The 27,048-nt window shown below is 45.3% G+C and overlaps 1 protein-coding gene across 5 annotated transcripts in view; it reads left to right on the top strand.

Moving 5' to 3' along the window:
* The window catches only part of BDNF (brain derived neurotrophic factor), a 41,610-nt gene extending 16,762 nt beyond the window's left edge, over nucleotides 1–24,848 (top strand). For 3 of the 5 annotated variants that reach the window (XM_054171605.1, XM_054171606.1, XM_054171610.1), the window contains exon 2: nucleotides 23,996–24,848. In XM_054171605.1, coding sequence (XP_054027580.1) covers nucleotides 23,996–24,757 — 762 coding nt within the window. In that variant the 3' untranslated portion in view covers nucleotides 24,758–24,848. Of the gene's footprint in view, nucleotides 1–5,417; nucleotides 5,637–21,213; nucleotides 21,292–23,995 lie in introns of those variants that run through there. The other 2 variants (XM_054171608.1, XM_054171609.1) reach the window with 2 other exon arrangements.
* Nucleotides 24,849–27,048: the final 2,200 nt, after the last annotated feature.

Below are 27,048 nucleotides of genomic sequence, written 5' to 3'. Positions count from 1 at the left end.
AAGGCTTGGGCACCATACGCCAGATACTCAATACACTGGATACGCTCAGACACCACCCAGATACTCTGCTCTTTGCTCAGGTGCTGGGTGTTCAGAATGACAGCAGTAAGGCAGAGATACCTGGGAGATAAATTCCCAGTTTTAGCAAGTGTTGAAGCATCAGGCAATGATAGACCCAACTTTTAATTTGGAAGCTGGATCAGATTTATCCTCTCTTTTCATCGTTCTGATCTTCTCCTTTTCAGCCATGCCACTGTCCTTGACAGCCACCTTCCACCCCACAGCATGGCACCAGCTTGGCATGGCTCTGCACCAGCTGCAGGACTAAGTGATGAGGATGAAGGGTCTATCCCAGCTGCTCCCAGCCTTTCTGCATGGGGAAGAGGGATCTCATGTCTAGTTTAGGAGTCCCATTGTCTGAGCAGCATGTGGAGTTCATGCGAAACCCCAAAAGGGAAGGCTGGAGATTCAAATAGTGAGGAGTGTGTGTGTGTGTGTGTGCATCATTCAATGTATGTGGTAATTGTCACATGTAATTCATATTCCATTTCTACCTCAGCTGATGCCAGTAGAGACAACTTCATTAGTGGTGGCAAGGAACAAACAGAGGAGGGGTGTGCTCACCAAACAAGTATGTTCATGAGCAGCTTAATAAATTTATGTATAATAGGCACACGTGTTTCCTCATTTGCAAGAGACTAATCTGCACCTACCACAGAGCTCTGTTGCAGAAGCAGTTTCATGTGCATAAATTGTACTGAAATCCCTGACTAGAAGGCATGGGACAAGATCCAGAGTACAGAGCTCCCCATGTGATGGAAAGCTGGCATACCTCTAGCAGACATGAGAAGAGACCAATTATTTTAATTGTTTTTTTGAGCTTTAAAATCACTTTTGCTGTAGCTGCAGGGTGACAATTCTGAGTTATTAGGTGATCTTTTCTTCAGCAAAAATGTTGTGGTTTCAGTGCCTGTGATTGAATGGGTAGGTTCCACCACTTTATCCTGTATGCATGCAGTCTACAAACTATATCTAATGAAAGATATCTGTGCCTGTATTCCCATCTTTCCTGTTTCACATAATACTTTCCCTGCTAAAATGAGGCCAAAAGGGCCTCTTAGCAGAGGTTGTTCACTGAAGGCAAAATTATGCTCGATATTAAGAGCAAGTACTCTTTGCTATTTAAGGCACAGGCTGTATTCTGGCCACCCAGCAAGCTACTTGCAGACCAGTACCAGAGCAACTCTTTGTGGGCTGAACACAACACCTCAAGGCTGTGAGATCCAAGTGCCAGCAACCCCATAAACACACAACACATACCCAGGAGAGGCCGTGGCCACAGCTTGGTAAACCCCTGGGTGCAAAGGGTCAGCTGGGGAGGCTCTCACCACCCTCTTTTTCTCTTCACTTTGCTCAGCCATTGCCTGGCCTATTACAGAGACGCTGTTTGGGTGAGCAGAATTTGGGTTTGGTCCTTGAGGACGCTGAGGGTTTTCTAGTCCTGCTGATGTTTGTGTGGAGCATTAGGCTCAGCTGTGTGTGCTGCCATCACTGAATCCTGTGAGAGTGCTGTCACAACCCAGTCATCTTCTTACAAATGCCTGCAACCTCCAGTTGTGTTTATAATCCACTGCAAATTCTAGCATTGCTTGAGTTGGGAAAGTTTATTTCTATCAACTTTCCAACTCTTTAATGTGAAAAAGTAGCCAAGATAGGTAACTAGGAAACACAAGTAAGCATAATTAAACATAAAATCCTTGTAGTGATATGAGAACTGATCTCAGCCAATTAAAATTAGTAATAGGAAAAATACTCTAGTGTCAAAACCCAAGTACCTCAACAGCATTCTCATTTCTGTAATCAGGATTGGTTTATATTTCCTGACAGCCAAGTGAGAAGTGGCCCAAATTGTAGCTTGACCTTCTTCTCGTTCAAAAGCAGGTCACAATGCTACATGAATGAGGAGTGTAAAGACACATTCATGGGGGGAGACTGGATCACTAGTTGTGTATTGACTAACTATGGACCTTGTAAGAATGTTGCTTCTTCCAAATATTGACCTTTTTATTGCTTCTCTTACAATTGCAATGGGGAAATTTAAGAGCCCCACAAACTACTTTATCATATGATTAGTTTATCAGTAATTTTGGACCTCGTACATCAATCACTATAATGCATAACCTCCACTGAGACACAAAACAGATGTGCATGCTTCTGCTTTCTTCTTTATAGTACCTACAGTATCATTAGTGCCTATGCTGCAGTTTAAATTGAATTTAGCAGAAAGCAATGGTCTTACCCCCCTGCAAGCCATCTGATAGTGCTGCAGGGATAAATCAACATTATCATGATTGACGACTCATGCTCTTTCTTACTCTTTCCTTGTTGCTGTATGGAAAAGGTTGAAGTGTGATTTGTGTTTGCAAAGAATTGCTTTAACTAGTTAGGTATAGGGAAAAGATGCTGAGCTTCAAGGTAAATGCTAGGAGGTGAGCATGTCATGACAATGCCATGGAGAGGCAAGATGCTGAATGAACCAAACCAAAACCAGCAGCAAAGGGCTTGTCTGCCCACCTCTTCCCCACACAGCCTGGGGTGTGGCTTTCCTTTTGAGTGCGACTCAGCTCTGACGCCTGTGAAACCCAAATGGGGAGAGCTGGGAGATGTTCTTTTTCAGACACAACAGGACTGCGGTCACCTGGGAATACATAGGAAATACCAAGATCATTGCATCCCATGTAACCCACAAATTTCAAAAGTAAAGGTTTATGTATAGCTCCAAGCTTGTGCTAGGTGTTAGGGACAAAGGAGCTGAGCTCTGACCAGGGCAGTGGCTCCACATGATGACTATTAGTTGCTTCACAAACTAATACCTTGTAGGCAGAGCCTTTTGGGGTTAGTTCATACAAAATTCTCCTTGAAGTCAGGATCTGATTGAAAAACAAAAACAAAACAAAAACCAGAATCCAGCTTGCACGTCCATTAAAAATCCAAGCAGATCATTATTTGCACTACTTTTTCATTTTCCCAGTAATCCAGCACTGGTTGGTAATAATCCCCAAAGGGCTGATTACACTGGCAAGATACAGCAGCTCTCTGACCACACCTCTTCCCCGGGAAAATCTCTACATCAGGGCAAAAGGCAGCATGTTTCCAGCAAAGCAAAATGGGAATTTCAGTGCACAGTTGCCTGGAATTGATGGTTCTCATGTTCTCAGCAGAGCTAAGCTGAAAGAACATACCACAGAGCGAGGACTTGTCGGGCAGTCCGTAACATGCTTCCTTTCCAAAATTAAAACCTTGTTCTGATTGCAAGCAGACTTTTTAGGAATATGTGCCTTCTCCTTCACTCCTGAGAACAAGCCAGCAGATGCTTTGAGGTCTCTAAAGCATGAAACTCACTGCTGCTCATCTGCATGGCTAGTGTACCAGGAGAAAAGTTCTTCCTCCAGGTGTGAAGTGTGTAAGGTATTACATTACAGCTGATTGAAGTAGCCTCTGCTCCTGCTGTTTAAACTTGTTTGGTGGATCATCCAAATATAGGCAGGTGTCTTACGAACACAGGAGGTTACAACTGTTCTGTCACATCACTATGCAAAAAGGCTGCTGAAAACAGGCTTCCCTGGGGAAATCAGGCACCCACACGAGTCCAGTTGTACCTGGCAAGCTGACCAGTCCAACACAGTAAAATAAAATGCAGACATTAACTTAGCAAGTTCCAGTTTTATGATGCCTGTGTTTGAAATTTCAGTCTAATGTCCCCCTGCAGTATCACTGAGGTTATACCAGTATATTAGAGCCGGGAAAGTAGTGGTGGATGTATTCCTAATGGCAGAACTTGAATATTACAGACACAGCTGAGCAGGAGCTGGCATGAAGAGCCAAGCCTTCATTAGTGACTATCTCTCAGACAGCAAGAGCTGGGCATGATTCCTCAGGACCAGGATGTTAGTGAGGACTTTGGAAAACTGTCTGCTTTCTTGTAAACTGAGTAGATTTGGACTGGAAATCACTGGGACAAAAGAGGTGGAACTGTCTTTACAGCTCAGTGACACCTTTAGTTCAAGCACATGAAACCAAACCCCAAAGTGTAAGAAAGGTGGTAATTGGGCACTTCAACATGGGTTTTAAAGAAGTTCTTGAAGCTGCAAAGGATATTAGCCACCAGGATTGTTTCCCTTAATATATATTAAAAGCTGGTTTATATGGAAGGCCTTAGGTGTACTCAGGTTTCAAACGCCTGGGATGTTTTATTGCTTTGCTGATCTAATAAATGCAGGTGTTTCATAGTGAAAGCACACGGGTAATCAGGCTGGCTGTGGGCAGCAATGAGTTGCACACATTTCTCCTTATATGAGTGAACGGCCACAAGTGTACTGAAGTGACGGGCCTTTGGCATTAACTGCGATTAGGTGGCAGCCAGGCTGGAAGGTGTGGAACGATGATTGTTTTAACCAATTCATAAAGGTGATGGGATTTCTTCTGAAAATCAACCACCTCCAGTTTGACCAGTCTTGGGGTGAAGTGGCTGGGTCCCACAGCTGGCTTGCACTGTGAGATGTGGCACAAGGTGCTGTGCCTGGCTGACACATGCTCCTGCTCACCGCAACCAGCTCAGCCGGGGTACGTGCCATCTCTCTGTCTTTACCAAGATCAAATGGAGCTACTCAATCAGGCGATGCCATTATTGCCTCCACCATGCAATTTCCACTATCAATAATTTACTGTATTTGCTGCGCAGGCAGAAGGGGGAAACAAGACAGATTTTTGCCAGGGGGGACGGGAAAGCACCCCGCTGGCAGCCGGGCAGAGCCAAGCAGGGCGTTCCACCCAGCATCCCGCGGGCACCGCGGCTGCCCTGGGCGCAGTCGGCCGACTGTGGTCCGACGGGCGGCTGCGACTGTCGGTCCCTGCTGTCAGTCCCGGTCCCCGGCCGGGCAGAGCGGCCTCCGGGCACCTGAATTGAGCACCCGCGCCCGCTGCGCGCCTCCAGAAAGTCACCGGTGTAACGTTACCTGGGGCGCTCATTAATAAGCAATGGCTGTTATTATCTTGATTGCATTCTTAATAGGCAAACTACGGAGAGGTCAGCGCGGGAGCGATATTTAAATGGATCGGGCTTGCTTAATACCCGCCGGAGTAAACCAATATCCCGCGGCGGGCGGACCGACCCCCCCTCGCTCCTCTCCGCTCCCCGCCCGGCCCGGCCCGGCCCCTCTGCGCCCTGCCCGCCGCTCGGGGGGCTCCGGAGAAGCGGGGGCCGGGCCGGGCCGGGGCGGGCGGGGCGGGGGCGGTGGCGGCGGGGCCGGGGAGGCGGTGCGGAGGCTTTAAGCGGGGCAGCGCGGGGCGGCGCGGTGCCTGCGGCTGCCGCAGCCGCTGGCCAGAGACGCCCGGGCGGGCGAGGGGCGAAGCTGCTCCGCGGGGAGGCGGCGGGGCCGGGGCGGGAGGCTCCCGTTGGGCGGCGGGGGTGGGGGATCCGGCTCCGCTGCCCTCCCGCCCCTCATAAAGCTTTGATGAGACACTTGAGCCGCCGCCTGTGTTGCCGGGGCGGCGGGAGGCGGCCGGTGGGACTGGGCGCCCGGGTGAGGATGTGACTTCCCGGAGGGGATCCGGCCAGGCTTTGTGTGGACGACGAGGTACGCGGCGCCCCGCCGGGAAACTTGAGGGACCGCGGTTGTGCGGGCGGCTGCGGGGCCGGGCGGGCGCAGATTTGTGAGAGACGTCTGGGGAGCGGGAAGGGCGGCGGCGCCGACAGCGGCGGCGGGGCGGGAAAGGCCGGGCAGTCCCATGCCCCTTTGTTCCCGCACCTGTCCGGCCGGTACCCGGCGGGGCTTTTGTTGGGGCGGGCCGAGGCAGACGCGCTGTCCCACGGTGCATGGAGGAGAGCGCGGGGCCGGGCTGCCGTTGGGCGCCAGCGGCGCTTCCCCGACGGCGGCGGCGCGGGGCGAGGCGGGGCCGGGCGGGAGCGCGCTGTCCGCGTGGCGGCGCCCTGCGCGGGGTGCGGCGGACGGCAGTTGGGCGGCGGGCGGCGCCCCCTGGCGGCGAGCGCGCGGCGGGGCGGCGGCCCCCGTTTCTGACCCTCCCTCGGCGGCTGCGGGCAGGGGACCGGGGACTGGGACGGGCGGGGGGCCCGGGGGTGGCGGGGCCCCACCGTGGGGCGAGCGCAGTGAGAACCGGGCTGTGGTGGGCGGGGAGGTACTGGGGGCCGGGCGCCGCCCCGGTGCTTGCGAGCGAAGTGCCGTCAAGGAGCGGAGCGATGCACTTGTTGAAGCTCAGCCGTCGCTGGAATGTGAAGCACGTCGGGCACCCTCACCGGGATTCCGGTGCCATGGGTGCTTTGTCTTCTGCCTCTCCCTACTTCCACCGGCCGCTGAGCGCGGGGAGCCCACCGTGTGCAGCGGGGAAGGGAAGGAGCTTGGCGGCGAGAGCGGTGCCCGGTGCTGTTGGGTCTGCTCGTCAGTGCGCTGGGCGGAGAAGGGAGAGGTCGGATCCTACCCACTAATTTGGATATTGTCTTAGGGTAGAAAACACTCTCCAGCCAGACAGGGGTTGGCGTTGAATGGTAACTTGGGCTGGCAAAGGTTTGGTTAATACTTTGGTAGCCTTGTGCTGTCCCACTGGATTTTTTTTCTTTCATGGGATGAAGAGCATAAGGTGTTACAAGTGTTGGGTCACACTTGCTTTGCTGCTTTATTTTTAAGAGGTGCTATTGGTGTCTTGGTTTGCACATGACGGTTAAAGTATGTACTTCTCCTTTCCGTTTATGGTTAATTTGCTGCTCCGAGGTTATGACTATTGTGAGATCAATAGTCATTGCTTATTTATATTTCTAGTAACACAGTTCTAATGAATGCAAAGAATCTATCCCGGTGATACATTTTTATTTATTTATTTCTTCAGCGAGTGTTTCTGTAATCTTTAATTCATGGTGTGATAAGTACATAAAATGAATTTCCTCGGTTGGCTTTAGATACGAGCAAAGGGCCAGGCAATCAGCTGCCTGCTTGCGGGCAGAAGCAGCTATCGCGTCACTAAGCTGGAGTGTGGCTGTTTGGTAGCAGAAGTGAAGGGTCTGTTCGGTTTGTAGGTGCTGGCTGTCCCAGACAAGAAAGTCGCCATACCGCCTTTTGTGTCAGGTAGTGCCTTGGTGCGATCAATGGCTCCACGTGCAGAGCAGGAGTGCAGCCTGCGAGCACGTGGGTGACAGCTTGGCCCGGAGTTAGTCTAGGTATGGAACAACGTAAGCAGAGGGGACACTGTTGGCTCTAACCAGGCTGTGAATCCCGTGGTTTGGCAAGAAAGAGGAGGTAGCAGCTGTCAGGGGGATGCTATAGCTCCCTGCGCACAGAGCAGCAGGGTACTGGCTCTGTAAACAAACCCAGCGCAAGGGAATGGGAGAAAGCAAACTGACATTCTGTGTGCTCTGGGAGCAGCAGGATCGAGTGCCATCCCTCACCTGGATCGCGGGGAGAGCTACAGCTCTGCTTCAACTCTAAATGCCTTGAAGGAGCTGGTAAACGTTTCAGCTATTGACTTAACATGAATACATACAGAAGCCTTTCCACAGGGCTCTGTAACTCGCAATAATTTTCTGCTGTAGTACTACCACTTAATGTTCAGCTTCACTGAGCCTTGGCTGGGAAAACCCATTTGTAAGTAGTGTGCCTTCTGTTCACGCCACCAGTACTCTCTGCTTTCTGGAGCTGCAGGCTACATCCTGTCTTTATGTGGCTGTGGATTCGGGATAAACTGGGCGAGAAGGATCAAGAACACTTTATCTGAATAATTCAGACAAAACACTGGGGGGGAATGGGAAGGTCTTTTACCTTGGAGGGAGTGAGGCTAAACTAGAAAAAGTTTACTTTCAAGCAGCATGCTTTTGAACACGGAGGCATTGTGTTGTAGTATAGTGCTATGTGAGTACTACAGCGTGCTGGAATACTACGAAGCGTAATGCACAAATGCAAAGGGTTATACTTAAAAGTCCTTGCAGTACCTGTAGCACTTTCTGCAACTGTTACTCTGCTGTTACAGCGAGGAAAACATAAGAAGCTGCATGTTTAGCTCATCTCTGCTGAGGTGCAGATGTAAATGCAGGTCAGGAGTTACTTGTCATTAGGAGACCTTCTCATCCATTCTATGGGTAAGCCTACATGAAGATGAGAATTCACTGAGTGAACTGAGTATGGTGCTGTTATTAAAATAAACTTAAAAAAAAAATGTTTCCCCTATCTGCCACCCTGGTTTGTATGAAAGGCTGAAATATTGTTCTAAGAATGTGCCCTGTGCCTACACTAGAAATCTCACATTAGGTGGTGTGTGAATTGGTCGAGGCTCCACTAGAAGAGGATATATGCTTTTAACAGGCTAATTGCTAACTTGTCTTGACCTGTTTTCAAGCATGTGTTGTGAGCACTTGGTTCCTCCTAAACAGCAAAAAGGCTTCTTAATTAGGAAGCTCTCAATCATTTCTTAGATCAGTTCATAGACTGCCTTGGTAACACTTAGCTGTGAACACCCTTTCAAAGGAGCTTTTAAAAGCACTGAAGCTAAGCTTGGCATATTGTAAAAATGGAGTGGTAACTTAATAGCCTACTGTCTTCAGTTCCAGCCAGGAGGGTGCTGTGTGTACCAGCTTTTTCCTCATGGTACATCATTGGGAAGCAGTGCAGGTGTGTACTGAACAAACTGTCATGGGGCTGGTAGGCTGTGCCCACTGTCTGTCAGCTCACAAATCTTACTTCTTTGCTTTCTTATCCATACTCATTGTCCAGACTGTAAAGTTCTTTGGGACAGAGATTGTCTTGCTTGTCTTTATTCCTGGAACCTGACCAGAGCTCCTCAGTAGTCCTGTAATGCAAACAATAAAAAACAGATTTCAGTGCACAGTGCATACAGGCATAAGGAACAACGTAAGCAGAGGGGACACTGTTGGCTCTAACCAGGCTGTGAATCCTGTGGTTTGCCATGGTACTTTAAACTTGCATTCTATCAACGTAAATTCTTATGCTACTCAATTTGGAAACATGAGAATAAACAAAAACAGAAGAAAAATGCCTCAATTTTGGAGATACATGTGTGAGTTAGGAGGGCAACCATTATACTATGGCCTCTGTTCTCTGGTACAATCTTACTTTGACTATGTTGCTTACAATTCTAGGTTCTGAGCAGTCCAATGAGAAACACTGTTTGCAGGAGTTGTCCATGCAGAACAGCACAGTACTATATATGAAGTATAGGTGATCTGTAGGGTCAGGCTTGTGTTTTCCTCCTAGTCAACATTTGGGACCTAATACAAGGCAACTGGTGGAGTTCAATTGCTAAACCAAACAGTGGCAATGAACATGGAGCAGTCTTAAATACTGGAGATGCTGCGGACTACAACTACCTGAAGTGTGGTTGTAGCCAGGAGGGGGTTGGTCTCCTCTCCCAGGCAACCAGCACCAGAACAAGAGGACACAGTCTCAAACTGCAGCAGGGGAAGTTTAGGCTCAAGGTGAGGAGAAAGTTCTTCACAGAGAGAGTTGTTAGCCATTGGAATGTGCTGCCTGGGGAGGTGGTGGAGTCACCATCCCTGGAGGTGTTCAGAAAGGGATTGGACATGGCACTTGGTGCCATGGTTTAGTAGTCATGAGGTCTTGGGTGACAGGTTGGACTTGTTGATCTTTGAGTCTTTTCCATCCTTATTGATTCTATGACTTGACTGAATAGGCAACAGTCTTACCACAAACCAGCCAATCTCCTCTCAGGCACCATTTATATACCCTTTATAAGTTGTGAAGGGAGGGTTGGCCGGAATGATGCTCATTGGGCATGATTGTAATCCTTTAGTAATACTGATTCTAGTGGTAGCAGAACATCCCCATTACCACATAATTTGGGCATCACAAATGGATACAGCTGTCTGAAGATGAGTACCATGAACAACCAGAGAAGGCAAAAGGAAACTTCGTTTAGTGAATTTTCATGCCTCAGTGACAGCTGCCATAAGGCTGTGGCAGTTGTATGCTTTCCTTGGTAAGAATATTGTATCTTTCAGAGAAGTCATTCTTTGAAACCAGTTAATTAGGACAGTTATTTCTGGCCGTGGCATTTCTACAGAACAGAAGGCACGATTGTTCTTATGTTTGTTTCTCTGAGTCCTTTGATCGACTAGAAGCTCTCAATGCTTTACGCTATAAATTACCTCAATACTTCGGCAGTTCTTCTCTTTTCTTGTGTACTTGGTTAGGAAAATGCACAAATCCTTGTGACTCAGCTTCAGACTACTATAAATTAGGAAGAAATGGGGCGGGGTGGGGTGGGGGGTGTCACACTTCAAATTAGGAAAGGCAATTCTAGGAGGATGGGAGGGATGCTGGTTGCTAAATTTGAGATAAGCATCGCTTGGTATCTCAAAATCTGAGCAGCTACCGCCACCTAGAGATGCATGAACCAAATGCGCTGCTATGGCTGGCTCTTGCAAGGGAAGTTGCACAGATAAAATGAGTGAGGCTGCTACCCCAGTCCTCCTTGCTCCACAGCAGTAAGTTTAGTGCATGCATGTGGGCGTTTTTAAAACCTTTAACTGGGGTGGTACTTGCAAATCTTCTTTCTAGCTAATTGTTCCACGTCTTCCTTGTGTGGCTTAAATAGGTAAATAAGAAGCATTGCTCTCAGTAAATCATTTGCTGACTGGATTTTTAGACTACACTGAAAGCTATTTGCAAGTCAGTTTTTTACTGGAGTGTTACTGCTGTCAGTGAGACTTGATGGTGTGTCCAAGCTCACACCAAAAAATGCCATGTGGAACGAATTCCTTAAGGATTTGAGTTGGGGTGGGGGGTGTTCCCTATCCCATCACTGAAGCATACTTGGTAGGTGCTGTCCTTTAGTAGATATTTGGTGGAGCAGGAGAAGAAAATGCTGATTTCCCATAATGTATTGACTCAGCAGCCTTTAGTTTGGGAAAATCCTGGATCCAGTGAAAGCAATTTCAAAATTAAGTATAAAAATTGAAGGGGGTTTGTAGGTATTTGTGGCTGCCTCAAATCTAACAACATGGAATATGCTTTTTATATCAGCCCCTTGGTTCTTAGGATGCAGATACCTTTTTCTTCGAGCTCACAGCTTCTGCTTTTTGTTTTGTACATCAGTCTCTGGCTATAGTAGGTTCTTCCTCTATGCTGGGAGAGAAGAGTAAGCACTGTTCTCTATTTCATTTGTGAGGAACTGTTTTTGAAGACAACTCTGTGTCTTTTTTTACCCACTGAACTCAAGCTCATGTTTTTCTCATGCAATTATTTCTGCTTGAGTCATTTTGGGGGCTTTTATAAAAAGCCATATCTTACGGCTATCAAATGCCCAGTGGAATAAAACTCAACTAAATCTCTGTGGGACTTTAACTTCCATCTCACAGAGCCTTGAAAATACAAGCCACTAGTTGACTGCACGTACTGCATATCTTTCCAGGTGATGGTTTTGATGATTCTTTAAGATACCTGAAATCTGTCAGTGTAAAGTATATCAGGGTAAGTGCTTAATGTATAGCTTCAGAGGGAACAGAGTTTTCCTGGGGAAGCTGAGGAGCTGGGATACAGGGATATTTACCATTCAAGTCTGGAAACAACTGGGAACTGTTTATGCCAGATCAGGGTGTAGGAGAGAGCTGTTGTCTCAAACTAGCATTTAAAAAACTACCCTTGGCTTATCTGGAATTCCACATCCAACATCAGCCTTTCTAGTAGGTGTACTGGGCTACAGGTAGGCTTGTAGTCCTTTGCAAAGATGTAGCATAGCAGAAGATGTCTGAGAAAAGATCACACTAAGCAAAGTCTTCAGCAAAATGCTGCTATATGCTTTTTATTAAGTCAGCATGTAAAAGACTTGGAGCATGTTGCTCTAGTTATGGCTGTAACAATAAGAACAGGACTAAGTCCCCCTCTTTTTTTTTTTTTTCCCCTCCCTCTAGAATCCTGTAATACACATAAAAGAGAGTTAAGCTTAATCTTGTGCCAATGCATGTTGTGCATTATCTGATGTGATCAAACCACTGCTTGCTTTAAACATAGCAGCTCCTGGAGAAATGCAATTTTGTCTAGATTAAGGAATTAAAGGTTATGATCTCTGGATTCCTTAGTCCGTTATGCCATTTAACTTTCTAAGCTTGGTGCAATGCTTAGTATCCATATGGTTTAGTTTACCTTTCTTTACACTGGCTGTGGTGCTCTCTGAGTGTTCAGTACTTGATATACTGAGATGAAAATGAATTCTGAACTTTATTCAAGAGCTGGATTAGTAAGCAAACCACCCCCCACCCCTCCCTTAGTCATAGATGTCACTGCACCACAGAAGTGTATTGACATTGTCGAGATCAGCCACAGGACTCATTTTGCAGTATTTCTAGATAATTGTGCCTGCTGGCTGCCTGTATTAAGACTTGATCTTCACTTGCTATTTACATTCCTTTCGAGTTGATAAACCAGTTTGACTGAGCCATAAAGGCAAAGAGAGAAATGCTACTTGATAGAATTTGTACTGAATGCCAGTGTGAGTCTAAGGGGGAAGCAAAGCCACTAACAAGTTCAAGCTGGCAAGGGTAACAATCAGAACCCATGCTAGGTAACTGGTGAAGTATGAACTTGCTGCTGAACATCGTGACTGCCCTTTATCTTTATCATGGGTTGAACCAAAGCTAGAAATAAACATACTGGGAGTTGTCCAGTTTTGCTCTTCCATATATAAATGTTAGCGGTTATGTCAATGTCATGATTTTTTTGTTGTTAGCAGCTAATGTCCTGCAGGCTGATGAAGAGGGAGGCAAAAAAGAATCATAAAATCATGAAGGTTAGAAAAGACTTCTAAGATCATCAAATCCAATGATCAGCTCAACACCATGCCTACTAACCCACATCCTGAAGTGCCATGTCTCCATGTTTTTTTAACACCTCCAGGGGTGGTGACTCCACCACCTCCCTGGGCAGCCTGTTCCGATGCCTGACCACTCTCTCAGTAAAGACATTTTTCCTAATATCCAATCTCAACCTCCCAATGGGCATCATGAGGCCATTTCCTCTTGTCCTATCACTAATTACTTGAATATTGAATGTCTCGGTTCACATTAAAGCACCAGAGTACTTACTGGTATGGCATTGGCAAGTTGCTGCTGATTGTTTTGATGTGGATGGTGCTTTCTTCATCCCTTCTAAGCACTGAACATCTATATTACAAGCAGGAATAACCTTGCTCTTCTCCATTTTATGGAAGTTAAGGCTGACCTTTGGTCCCTGGCAAGATGCCTGGTTTGTGTTTGTGGGGCTGCTAAATACCTGCGTGGTGCAGTAGTAGTCCTCCATGGGAATAGATCTTTCCTGAATTTCGTAGCAAATTTGCTGCGGGTAAAAGCAGCCTCTGGATGAGACAGGAAGTTGTATTGCATTTCAAATCAAACCTCTTTAATGGTGAGGAATGTTTCTATTTTAACACTAGCTTTGCTTTTCTTGTTGTTCTTTGTTACATAATCGTTGTGCCCACAAATTAGAAGCATCAGGCTAAAAGCTGAAGAATGAGGGAAGAAACAAAAAGCCATATGGCAATAGCAGGAGGTCCTGCCACCCCACCTTAGGCTCGTGACAACATGCCCTACATTTAACCTACAGTCAGGAACTAATTAACAACACAGATGGAAGTGAGCTAGCATATGTATTCAAAATAATACCCCTAAGGTTTTAATCAGCTGCCCTGCCTCTTTCTGGGTTAGACATCAAAGTTACCATAGAGAGATTTGCAAACTACATGGATGATACTCATGGCTAAGGCAGCTTTGTGTGATGGTGGCTGAAGAGAGACTGGGGGCAGGGGTTCCCTTGTTCTCTGATTGAGCAGTGACTTGATGAGCAATCTGGGTAAGTGGTCTAAATATCTTTGTGCTTCAGCCTACCCAGAGGGCTGAGTATGTTGAGATTCTATGTTTGCAAAGCACTTGGGAAGCTTTGATAGTGCGTTCTCCAAAAAAAATGTTACACAGGTGGAGAATCACAGCTGCGTAAGTACTGGGTCTCTCAGTCCTTCCTACTTCTAATGGCTTTTACCTCAGGAACTACTAATCATCTCTGATCAGCTCTGCTTTTGCTTTTGAGCAGGATGGTGCCTTCTAGATAATCTATTGTTGTGCAGATTTGGGAGAGGGAGGACACTTGGCTGTTTTCAACAGCCTAATTGGGTAACTTAATGCTTCTCGATTTAACTTTCTCTTTCCTCCTCCCACCCCTAGCTATTTGAAGAGAGGCTCTCCTTCCCTGCAGGGCAGGAGGCTCTGCTTATGTGAAGGGACAGCTATTGACATTTTTCGAGAGAAGTGTTTATTTGATGACTGAAATCCCATATACAGACCTACCCTTTGGAGCTTAAGGGCTCTTGCAGGGAGAACAGTCCGCTGGCAGCCAAGCCACTTTCTTCAGCAGGAGTGTGTGCATGAAACAAGACACCCAAGCGTGGAGCGGGGCTGGATTTTGCATACTTCTGTTCATAGGCATGTCTGGGCTATTTATGTGCTTATACCGGTGGGGGAAGGGAGGAGCTAGTCTGCACACCTAGAAAGCATTTTTCCTTCCTCTTTAAAGGGTAATTATTACCAAACATGCTAGCATCCCTCAGGAGTCCCGAGTGTGAGGAAGCTGTTATGCTGAAACCTGTGACATTTTGTTCTGATACAGGTATTAGCTATAGTTTAGGGGGTGGCTCCCTCTGATTTTATCATCACTTAGGTACTGGGTCCACCTTTGCACCTGAGGTATAAATCCATAGGTTTATACCAGGCAGTGACTGTGTCCACCAGAATTTGGGTCCACTGGCGCATAGTGCTTCAATGAACCTCAACAGTCATTACGGAAATTATGTAGTCTGAAAAGTCATGAGCCAGGTAAACTTCAATTTTCAATTGAGGAGGGGAAGGACCCAATGTCCATGTGACTCACAAGAATCACAGTGTAATACTGCTTTCTGGTAGGAGTTACACCATTATATAACTAGGAGAAGGCAGCAGCTTGCTGAATTCAGTTTTCCTGCAAGGCTCTTCTTCACATCCCATGAAATGTTCGTACCTTGAGCGTTACAACTACTGAATCCTGTTTTCAGCCACTTGCACCTTTACCAGATCCTCACCTCTTCTAACAGTCCCAAACTATTTTCCTCTGTGTAGCTTGTGAAATGAAAGCACCACTAAACAGTATTTTAAGTCTGTAAGTGGGTAAAGCCCTTACACTGGTGTTTGCCTGACTAAGGATGGAGGAGAGAGAGCTTATTTGGGTGGGTCTCAGCTTCTTGCATGCCAGTTACAACACATGACTGTGGAAACAAAAGTTTCATAGATAATACTATCCCTGTATTGAATGCAGCTAAGTTGGCCCTCAAATTTTTAAGATGGATTAGGATAGAACCAGGCATAAAAATAACAAAAGTCTTGTTTTGACATGAAACCACCTAGAAGGCACTAGAGCGGTGGGGGGAAGAAGCTGAAAACCATAATGCTTTGAAATCTGTGATGTACTGCATTGTCATAGTGAAATATCAGTGGAAGAGCACTTCTTGCCAGAGTATTTTCAGTACAGTTATACTAACATATTGACCTAGTTCTGCAACAGTGGTGTGCCCAAAGATAAAGCTGCTGTCACAGCAGGACACATGCAGGGCTGGCTGCCCACTGAGGTGGGTTAGATTCCTAATGAGAATTACCATTTTTCAATGCAAGTTCCTCACTATTCCATTAATGGAGATTGAGGTGACTTCCAACACTTACCAAATATGTGCTCCTGGTCTGGTTGTTCCCATGTAACTTTGGACTTGAATGCTCCCAGAAGCTGTTTGATACCTCAGTGTAAGCTTTTTATTCCTTGCCCCCTCAATGGAAAGCATTTCCATGGAGATCTCATGCTAACAACTGGACTGAGCGTGTGTGAGGAGAAATGTGCATACGAGGGCATGCAGCCAAAAGATGACTGATAACTCCACTGGCAGATGCAGGTATATTGTTAATACCTGTCAGGGCTCTGACAACAGGCATTTCCAGTTTCTGGTTCACGCACATCACAACATTCTGATCTGCTTCATTTCAAGGACTGACTATGGCTAAAAGCAAGGCATTCTCTTACAGCAATGCCACACACAGTCAGGGTCTCAGCAAAGGTAAGAGTCTTGCAACGAAGGGGTATACACGGCCCTTCCTTTCCTCCCTTACCCTGGAGAAAGCAGTGCCTGCCCAAGCCATGGGTAACTGCTCCATCTGATGCTTATGCTTTTTAACCATTGGTTTTCCTTGGCAAAGCTTCACTTACGTTCCTGTTGAGTGCATAATGTTCTATAGGTTCCAGGAAGCTTGCCACTTGCAGCAGAACCGATGGGTGCGTGGGATGTTTTACATGCTGTTCAATAGTTTATAGGCACTTGTAAGATCCAAGCTCAACTGGTACAGCAGCTTCTGGGCCGTTCCAGGGCTGCTGGACACATGTCACAGTGCAGGGGATCCAACTCACGCTCGTTTGCATGCAACGTACTCCGTTCTGTTCCTGCTCTCGGGTGCCAATTATCCTTGAGTTCAGTGGGGGCTTCATGTGTGTACTTGGCAGAACAGCTTAGTCCTGTGACAGTTCAACACAGTATTTCATACCAAAGGACCTTAGTGACATGGAAGACAAACCACAGATGCTGCTCAAAGGTCTGAAGTTCTGCTCTAACATCCTTCTGCGTGCAGGTTGAATTAGCATTCTGTAAAGCTCTAGTAGCATCAAAGCAAATTATTTCGGAGAACTGTAATTATCTGCTCCCATGGAGGAACCAGACAGTATCTTGGCACAGAGTAATTATTTCATGGAATGGTTTTGCATGTTTTATTGGGGGTTTAGGTAGTCTGTTCTATAAGTGAACTTTCTTTTTGCACAGATTGCATAATGTTACTTCTGAATGACTGCAGTAATGGCATGAATGTATCTCTACATATACTCTTGAGAGGTTAAGGTGCATTTCCAAACCTGAAGTCACTTTTGAAACTGGAATTTGCTTAATGGCTAGGTTTTAGGGTTACAAGTCATGTACTGTATAGTATTTCTGATATTGCAATAGGAGTGCAGCATGTTACCCTGCCCATAATACTCCTGGGCAATACTAAACCCGCTGGTAATCCTTTTATTTAAGGAGGACTTTCACGGAATACCTTGTTGTATTACAACATAAAATCTTAGCAAAAAATGTGGCAAAACATTTTGCATATCCAGTGTATAGTGGCATATACCACAGACATAACCTTCTGGAGCTGAGCTTCTTTGTTTGCAGGAGGGATCACAACCCCCTGTGCAGTCTGAGGGCCCCGTGTGCAGGATGCTCTATGAACAGCTGGAAAGGCAGTATGTGTGTCACTGGCTCAACAGTCAGTTCCCATTGTCAAAGTATAAAAATAGTGCACATCTGTTCTCTTCCATGAGTGTTGTTTCTCTGAAAGCTCTGATACCATCTGTGAGTCTGGCCTGCTCTTCCTTCGCTTGCGCCTACTGCCAAAACTCATCCTGCCTATTTCCTGGTATGGGCAGAATGGGTCTGAGATTCATCTGATAGAAATCCTGCTGGGAACTCCTTGTAGCCCTGCACTTGGCCAATTTAAGTGTAAGTGTGCGTGTAATGAGGAGGCTGCCTGGTCTGTGCCCGCTAGAGCAGCTGAATTCTCTCACTCGGCGCTTTGAAGCAGTTGTGGCCTTTGCATGGCTGGCTGAGTGTCTGGAGAGGTATGGTGAAAGTTTGTAGGAAACTCTGATGCATAACTCTGCAAAGGATCAGGGTTGTAATGTCACAGCATTGCTATTTTGCCATTATTTCCTCTGGGTTTTTGCCCACCTCTGCTTGACAGAAATTGTGGGGTTTGTATGCGTTGGGGAGGGTCCAATAAAACCTTGGAATCCCACAAACCCCCTTGTAGTGCTTTAAACAGATGCATGCTTCTCCAGCGCCACTGTAGTGCTGGAGTTTCTTTGCTCTCAGCCGTACCATAGGCAATATTTAGCAACATAAGATGAAAGCAAATTTCTCATCTTAAAAGCTGTCGTTTATAAACCAGCTGTAAATTTGCTTGCTATTTATCTTAGTCTTCAAAATGGTTCTTCATCTCTGACATCTCTGGCGTTATGGCTAAGTAGATTTTTATAACCCCAGGAAAGAAGAAAACAAACCAACATGAGAATGAAAATAAAATGGGCTGCTTCTTCTTCCTGACATGAAGCACCAACTCACAAGAATACAAATTGAGCGTGGGTGTGTATTGGGGGGGGGGGGGGGAGGAGGAGGGTGTTGGGGTAGGGGGGAGGGCACTTTATTTTCAGTAATACAAAGTAATTATATAGTATGCTGCATAAATAGCCTCTAGGCTGAGCAGAGTGTGTCAGACACCCAGTAATGCATGTGTTAAAGGTTAATACTGTTTTGTTCTCAGTAGGTTTGGGCTTTGCAAGTCATGTGCTGACATGCACCCCGGTTTGGTATCTCTTCACACGCTCCGGCAGTGATGCGTAGAGCAGGGACTCATGCCTGTGCCATTCAGTAGTATTTAGTAAATTGAACTTCTGTAGAAAGGTCTTAGAAAATGGCAAGGCAGAAAATGAATGTCATCTTGCTGCTAATTTTGTCTTCCACCACACAATCCTCTCTGGAGATTAAAGCAGTAGGAACCTATTCACTACTGAAAGTTATTTCAACTTTCACGGCTTCTATCGGGACGCAGAGGAGCAAGTGCGTGCTCACAGCTGTTCATCAGGGCTCTCTGCTGGAAGTACAACCTGTTAAGCTGCTAGGTTTCTGCTCAAAATATCTGAGAATAACAAAATAAAACAATTAAGTGGTGAATCCTCATTAGATACAAACACTGAAATAAATAGTATGGCTAGGTAATTGACTGCATATGTAAACTAGCTGTAGATAATTGACATGACCTTCATTTAATGAGCCTCCTTCCCATTAGTGGAGAGGAATACCACAATTATGTGCCCTTATTCTAGCTGTAATTGTGTGGACCTTATTGAAGTACAAACTAGGTCACGTCTTCCCGAGATCTGGTCCATGGTGGGTGACCTCTTTTCATTACTTCAGCTTTGCTATGCTGCATGAGAGAAGATGTTCTTGCAACCATGAGAATGGATGGCATTTGGGAAGCTGATCTGAAATAAGATTTCTGATAGGTGTCTTGTGTGACCCGAGGGAGTAGTTCAAGGCTCAGTTTCAAGGAGGCTAGCATATATATGCTAGGCAAGTTTATGTGAGTTATACAGCAGTCTATGGGACAGCAACTGAACCAAGATTCCCTCTCCTAGAGAAGTCTTTGATCTTTTATCCCCAATAACATAACTGAAGGGCAGCAGCCTTTACTTATTGTTTCTAGGAGGTGGGGAGTAAAGACCTGGACCTCTTACAGCTGAGAAGGAAGGGGACAAATGTGTAACAGGACTGCAGACTGAGGCTGCATTATCAGTGGCTTTATTTTGTGTCTTTCTGCCTGCACCTCTACAGCTACACTTTGTCTGTTGTTCTTGCACTGATGCCCTCAGAATATAAAGTATCTGCAAAGTTACTGCAGTTAAGAAATACTCAGCACTGTTGAGCCACTGTGGGAAATAGTTGCTCTGTGTGCCAGGGTACCATCAGGTGTAGATGTGTGTAGGAATGCTGAAGCATCTCCATCCAAGGCCTTATAGTGGCAAATGTGCCCAACATGGGAAAGGGTGATACCTTGCTCAGTAGCATCCTGGGAAAACAGGAAGATAGAGCTTTCTCCCATGTTCTTACCCAGGTTCTGCTTCCATGTGAGGTGGCATGGTGACTGCTTCATAGGATCAGAAGGGTGTTTGTGATCTGTTAGTATTTGGGGTTTAGGGGGCACTTAAGGTAACAGAACAAGCAGTTAATCTTTGCAATGTAATGAAGGCTTGACAGCTGGAGAGCAGGGGAAAAGGACTGGAAGCTGCCATGCAAAGTGTTTCCAACAACCTTCTTGGTGCTAGGTAGGGATAGGGATATTAGTTCTGCCTCCCTAAAAAAGAGATGAGATGTGTTCATTTTGCTCTGGTAAGAATTCACCTGGAGTACTGCTTCCAGCTCTGGAGCCCTCAACACAGGAAGAACATGGACCAGATGGAGCAGGTCCAGAGAAAGGCCACAAAAAATACTGGGGGGGCTGGAGCACCTCTGCTGCAAGGACAGGCTGAGGGAGCTGGGGCTGTTCAGCTTGGATAAGAGAAGGCTCCAGGGAGACCTAATGGCAACCTGAAGGGGCCTACAAGAAGGTTGCAGAGGGACTGTTTCTGGAGGCCTGCGGTGATAGGACAATGGGCAATGGTTTGAACTTAGAGGAGATTTAGATTGGATGTTAGGAACAAGTTCTTTACCATGAGGGTTGTGGAACACTGCAGCAGGTTGCCTGGAAAGTAGTTGAGGCCCCATGCCTGGAAATATTCAAGGTCAGGCTCAACAAGGCTCTGAGCAACCTGATCTAGTGGAGGATGTACCTGCTGACTGCAGGGGGATTGGACAAGGTGATCTTTGGAGGTCCCTTTCAAAAGCAAACCATTTTATGATTCATGAGTCACTGAAAGGTTTTGTTTCTCTACCCATGAAGTGAGATTTAAATCTAATGTACTCTAGCATGTTAAACTGGTAGATTTTGAGCAGCTGCTGCTAGAAACTGCTGTGGCTTCTAAAATGAAGAGCTTTCCTATGCAGTAGGATATTACTTCCTCATATTAAATCACTTGATATCACTCTGCTGCCAAAGACAAGGACTGTGTGTATTGCTCAAGTCGCTGTCAAGATAGAGGAATCTTTGCTTGCACAGTTCAGCTTAGTTTGGGATTCATTTATAAAGAAGGAGATGTTTGATCTGTGTCTGCTAGCAATATTCCACATCTGTGCTATTAGAGCTTACTTTGACATACTCTTACATTGTTTCAGGAGGATGAGGGGTGGATTTTGGGGGGGTCGTCACATCTTCTTGTGTGTTATCAGTATGTTATGTGGATAATGGCAGTCTTAGAGCTGTTGGTTTTCAGAGCCTGGTTGTACATTTTCTTGGTACTCCAGATAAAAGCAGCAGTTGTGTGTCATCAGATGGGATGTAAATTGATCAAGCTTGACAGAAGTTTCCTTCCTTTCATTCCTTCTTTCCTTTCTTTTTTTCTTTCCTGTGGAAGGCAAAAATTGATTAAGGATGGATTAATATAACATGAGATTTGGTGACCAACCAGTCATTGGCAGAGGATGCAGAGGACTTACTGAAGTCAACTGGTGAGGTTTCTCTGCATCTCTATCTTCTGTCATCATCCTTGCAAGAAAAATGTCCATGCAAACAAAGTACACAGCCACTTTTCTCCTAATTTCACATCCCTCCAAGTTCATTGCTATCATGAAATGTAAACAGCCCAATGAGAACAATGATGGATGTGGCCTGGTCCAAGAACCCTTCTATGTCTTGTTCACTTGCCTAACCTGAAAGGCAGGTGCCAACTGGGGTACTTAGCTGATGGGTGCAAGTTTCTCTTTATTTTGTGCTTCTTGCCTTGTGTCCTCTCTCTTTTACACCTGGGGGCCCTTTTGGTGAGCTATGGGCTCAGACTGAGTCTGTCTTCCAGTGCTGAGATGTTGGTTGGGACCTCTGGGCACTACTCTAATAAAAATAACAGGAACTTGAGTAGGAGCCAGAAGATCTGTGTTGTGTTCACTGCTCTGGTGGTCAGTGTGATATGGGTGTTTGGCTTTTTTTGTCCTTTTAAGTTTTATATAAAACAATTCTCAGAAGAGGGAGTGTATGAATATTGTTATTTTTGTTGCCTGTTCCACTGGCTCTGTACCTGTATGCTTGCTAAACCACCCCTTCTCCCTCTTGTCTTGTCTCTCCTTGTTTGATAAAGGAAGACTAATAACCTTCTTCCTTTGGTTGTAAATCATCTCGAGTGTCTCTCTCCCTCCCCTTTGAGGAAGAAATCTGGTATTACTCCCTGTAGAATGTTTTTAAAGATCCTAGGAAGAAAAATCTGCAAAATATTATTGCTCTGCATGGTTAGAGAAAACACTATGTTCCTGTGAGTCACAGATGTCAGGTTTGTTTAATTGTAATAAATCTATGCCACAATAACACTTTTAAACAGGAAGAGAGGTGGAGGGATGAAGGAAGAGTTGTGCTGGGGTAGAGAGGATTCTTAGCCAAAATCTTGTTTAGGGGGAGGCTGAGGGTGAGGAGGGCATGAACACAAACCCAAACACTTCCCCCCCCCCCCCCCCCCCCCCCCCCCCCAACTTCATGAAGTAAACTGAGGGCTACATTTTGGGCACTGCTGTTCGGGTACATATTTCATTTATTTGTGTGTCTTATGATAGATTGTCTTTCCGTGTTCATGTCTGAAGAGTTTCCCACAGCATATTTGCAGGAGATGAAGTAAGGCTTTTTACATAGCACCCTGTTGGCAAACAGAAATAGCAGTTACTCCAATGAGCACTGCCAAGTATGAGGTACTTCCGAATGAACTTCAAAAGCTCTGAAACAAGCATTAGCTGCTGCTTCAAAAATCTGAACAATGCCATTGCTTTCTAGCAAGCAGAGATGGTGAGAGCCGGGATCGGAAGGAGGAAAAGTAACAACTGGATGTGATGGATGTTGTAGTAGCACTTGGGATCAGACAGAAAATATAGCTCTCTGTCACTGCAGGATTGGAGGGGGGCATGTCTTATAATAGTACCTATAGTACATCTTCTGTACTCAAAGAGGAAACAATTTCTACCCTGAGCATACAATCTACAGAGACTCAGCAAAGTGCTTGGATAGAAGCAGTCTAACCTAAGCTGTTGGGAGTGCTGGGAATCACTCCTGTCAGCTGATGTGCTGATTCCAAGTCTGGTGAGGAGTTCACCTGTCAATGTTCTTTTCTGGTGTTTTCCCTCCACTCCCCAAAAGGTCAGAGCCAAGTGTACACATGAGCCTCAAAGCACGGCCCACAGCATGCACCACAACTTGGGTGAAGGAAATGGACAAACTGTTTCAGTATGGCAGTAGGGCTTGTGCTTCTGGTTTTGATGCTGGGCTCAGGACTTTAACTGAGTTTCAAGAGATGCTTTCCTCACTTGAGAAGGGGCAGTATAGGGTTCTGGGAAGGTACAATACAGTGGTTCTGGTACTGTCATTTCAATACAGCTCTAATCAGCTCCATAATCTATCAGGTCACTTCCATGGCATTCACACATTCCAAGCAATCTGTCCAGCTCAAATTTAGTATACTGTCCTGGACCATTTTTCTTGTTCTATATTTAATCATACATACCTTCCACCTTTAGATGAGGAACTGACCTTCTGACACCCCAGAATTGTATGGCCTCTTCCTGTGTTTTGAAGGTGGCTTTCAAAATGCTAATGCAATTTATCCTGGTGCTGCAGATCAGGGTTTTGTTGATTTGATTTTTTTGTTGTTTGGTTGGTTTTCTTGTTTTGTTTTCTTGTTGGTTTGTTTTTTTGGTGTGTGTGGATAGAATGATGAAATATTTTTGGCATAGAGAGATCTTAAAAAATTAAATGTTTGCATTTGCACTTGAAATGGAAGTCTTGCCTTTCACACTTGGGAAGCTGTCTTTTATTGCTGAAATGTTGCATTGCTAAATAGCAGTTCTGCTTCTGCTGTTCCTTGAAGTAGATGTAATCTGGCAATAAATAAGGGAGTTTGCATAGTATCTAATATAATACTTACTACAGAATGACTTTGGCACATAGGAACTCTGGCTTGCTGATACCAGTGTTGCTTAAGCTTCAGCATATGCTTCATCTGAAACTCTAAATCAGAGAACACCCTCGTACAAGGGTATGCTTTATCGCCAGTAATGAGTTGCAGCTGCATGCAGCAGGAGTCTGCAGAAAATGCATAATGTGTCATGACAACTGGGGTGAATTTTTATTATTCCATCCCTTCTAATGTTCTGTATTTTTTCTTTTTCTTGTCCTTAACAGTTCCACCAAGTGAGAAGAGTGATGACCATCCTTTTCCTTACTATGGTTATCTCATACTTCAGTTGCATGAAAGCTGCCCCTATGAAAGAAGCTAGCGTAAGAGGACAAGGCAGCTTGGCTTACCCAGGTCTTCGGACCCATGGGACTCTTGAGAGCCTAAATGGGCCCAATGCTGGTTCAAGAGGACTGACATCACTGGCAGACACTTTTGAACACGTCATAGAGGAGCTTCTAGATGAGGACCAGGACATCCATCCCAGCGAGGAAAACAAGGATGCAGACTTGTACACATCTCGAGTCATGCTAAGCAGTCAAGTGCCTTTGGAACCCCCACTGCTCTTTCTGCTCGAGGAGTACAAAAACTACTTGGATGCTGCAAACATGTCCATGAGGGTCCGGCGCCACTCTGACCCAGCTCGCCGCGGGGAACTGAGCGTCTGTGACAGCACCAGCGAGTGGGTGACGGCAGCAGAGAAAAAGACTGCAGTGGACATGTCCGGGGCGACCGTCACGGTCCTGGAGAAAGTCCCGGTGCCCAAAGGCCAACTGAAGCAATACTTCTACGAGACCAAATGCAACCCCAAGGGGTACACAAAGGAGGGCTGCAGGGGCATAGACAAGAGGCACTGGAACTCCCAGTGCCGAACTACCCAGTCTTACGTGAGAGCTCTCACCATGGATAATAAAAAGAGAGTCGGCTGGCGCTTTATAAGGATAGACACTTCCTGTGTATGTACATTGACCATTAAAAGGGGAAGATAGTGGATTTGTGTTGTATAGATTATATTGAGACACACACACACACACAAAAAAGTTATCTATTTGTATATATACATAACAGGGTAAATTATTCGGTTTAAAAAAAAAAAGAAAAAGAAAAAAAAGAAGAGAAGAAATAAAAAAAGAGAAAAAAAAAAAGGGGGGGGGGAAGAATAATTTTATGGACTGCATGTATAACTGAAGTTTATACAGTACAGTGGTTCCACAGTCTATTTATTGAACATATCCATGACCTGAAGGGGGAAACAGAAGTCATTTGCGCACAAGTTTGGAGAGAAAATAAACCAAACCAAACGACAAAAATCCGACAAAAAAAAAAAGGGGGGGGAAAATAAAAGGAAAAAAATATAAAGGGGGAAAAAAGGGAAAAAAAATAAAAGGGAAAAAAATAAAAGGGGGGGAAAAAAAGATAAAAGACAAAAAATAAAGTGAAAATTAAGGGGGGGGAAAAAAAAAGGAAGAGAAAACCAAGCGAAGTCTGTGTTACATCCTTCGGAAACATTGTGGTTTGTCGCCGTTGCCAAGAATTGAAAACACATAAAAAAAAGTTGGAAAATAAAAGAATAAAAAAAAAATAATAATAATTTAAAAAAAAATAAAATAAAAAATTGCATGCTGCTTCAATTGTGAATTGATGATAAAATGTCCTCTTTCAGAAGAAATAAATTGAACCAAAACATTCCGTTTACATTTTAGACAGTAAGTATCTTTATTCCTGTTAGTATTCTATCTGTTTACTGCTTTTAACTTCTGATAGCGTTGGAATTAAAACGATGTCAAGGTGCTGTTGTCATAGTTTTACTGTTTCTCTTTTGCTTTTTGAACTCCCATCAGATTGAAAAAGGGTGGTGGTGGTGGGGGGGAAATAATCTTTTACCTTATTCTGGATTACAAACCAAATTATTTTGGGGGGTTGGGGGTTTTTTGGTTGTTTTTGTTTTTTTTCTTGTTGTGAAGGTGTTTGCAATAGCAATCCAACTACTGATGAAAAAAAAGAATAATAATAATAAAAAAAAAAGAGGCAACTGAGAAAGATTGGTGATGTTCCACTTCACATTGTTGAACTTCAGGCTTAGAGACAGCACTTACTTAACTGTATGGCAACATGCCTTTTTATTTTGTTGTTCTGTTTCATTTTATGATTTCCTGTCTTTTGAGAGCTGCATTTGCTTATACCATGTTTGTTTGTGTTTGGGGTTTCCCTCCCCCCCCCCCCACCCCTGCTCCCTTTCCTCCCTCTGGAAAGATGTTGGCTGTGATCTTTAAAGTATTTCACTAAGCATACAGCTGGAGCTTGTCGTATAGGGAAAAAAATTCTGTGGAAGGTTGAGAGCAAAGACTCTGTGCTTGAATCAAATGTCTTGGTGAAGCACCCTAGAAAAAGGGTCTAGAAAGATGATAGTGGATCTGAAATCGGGTGGGTCGTGGGACTGAGTAGCTCAGCCAGTTCAGGGACAAATAGCGTTTTGTGTTGGCTGAGGCTGTAAAAATCATAGTCAGTGCTGTATGTGGCCCTGCGCATCCTGTGAGAGTAAGGACTTTGCTGTCTACACTGCTGCCCTTGCCTTCCGCAGCACTTCTAGCAGCCCAGGGCCAGCAGAGCATCGTGAGCAAGCTGCAGTGGCATCCCTGCCTGAAGGAGCTCTGGGGAATAGCCAGGCAAGGAGGCATAAGGGAGCCCTTCCTGGAGCTGAGAGCAATTAGCATTTATGTTCATGTGGCTCTACCTCTGCTGTCAGCCTTATTTTATGAAACAAATCTTGGCATAAAAATCATCTCTTGACGTATGTGAAGAGCAAGTGCTGGAGGAGTTGCCTTAACGTTGCTTAGGTTCTGATAGATACATTTAGCCCTGTGCTACCCCTCCAACTTCCCTGACAGAAGTGTTTCTAAAAAGGTAGGTTGTAAGCCTGAGAGCTGTGCACAGCACTTGCTCTGACTACAGTGGGCAGAGAGGCAGAAATAGCTCATTAGTGAGCTCACTGAAGGCAGATGCTATATTTGTAGTTCCTGTAGATGAAGAGAAGTATCTGAACAAAGAGTAAAACACTGCAAAATAGACCTGCTGCTGAGTGCTGCAGAATATGCAATAGCCTGTCTTGCTGTTGAATTTAATTAAAAACCTGGTCTGGGCAAAGCTTATCTGAAAATGATTCCCCACAAAAATTCTCTTTGGAGAGCATGTTTAACACTGTTTATGTCATTGCTAGTAGAAATCCTGGAAGCTGACTTCAATATCAGTGATTTCTTCTACTGGAGGTAGAAGGGCTTCC

This window comes from Dryobates pubescens, chromosome 22 (assembly GCF_014839835.1).
Source record: "Dryobates pubescens isolate bDryPub1 chromosome 22, bDryPub1.pri, whole genome shotgun sequence".
In the NCBI taxonomy this organism is placed as follows: Eukaryota; Metazoa; Chordata; class Aves; order Piciformes; family Picidae; genus Dryobates; species Dryobates pubescens.
The sequence above is the reverse complement of the archived record's forward strand: the minus strand, read 5'-3'. Positions and strand labels throughout refer to the sequence as shown.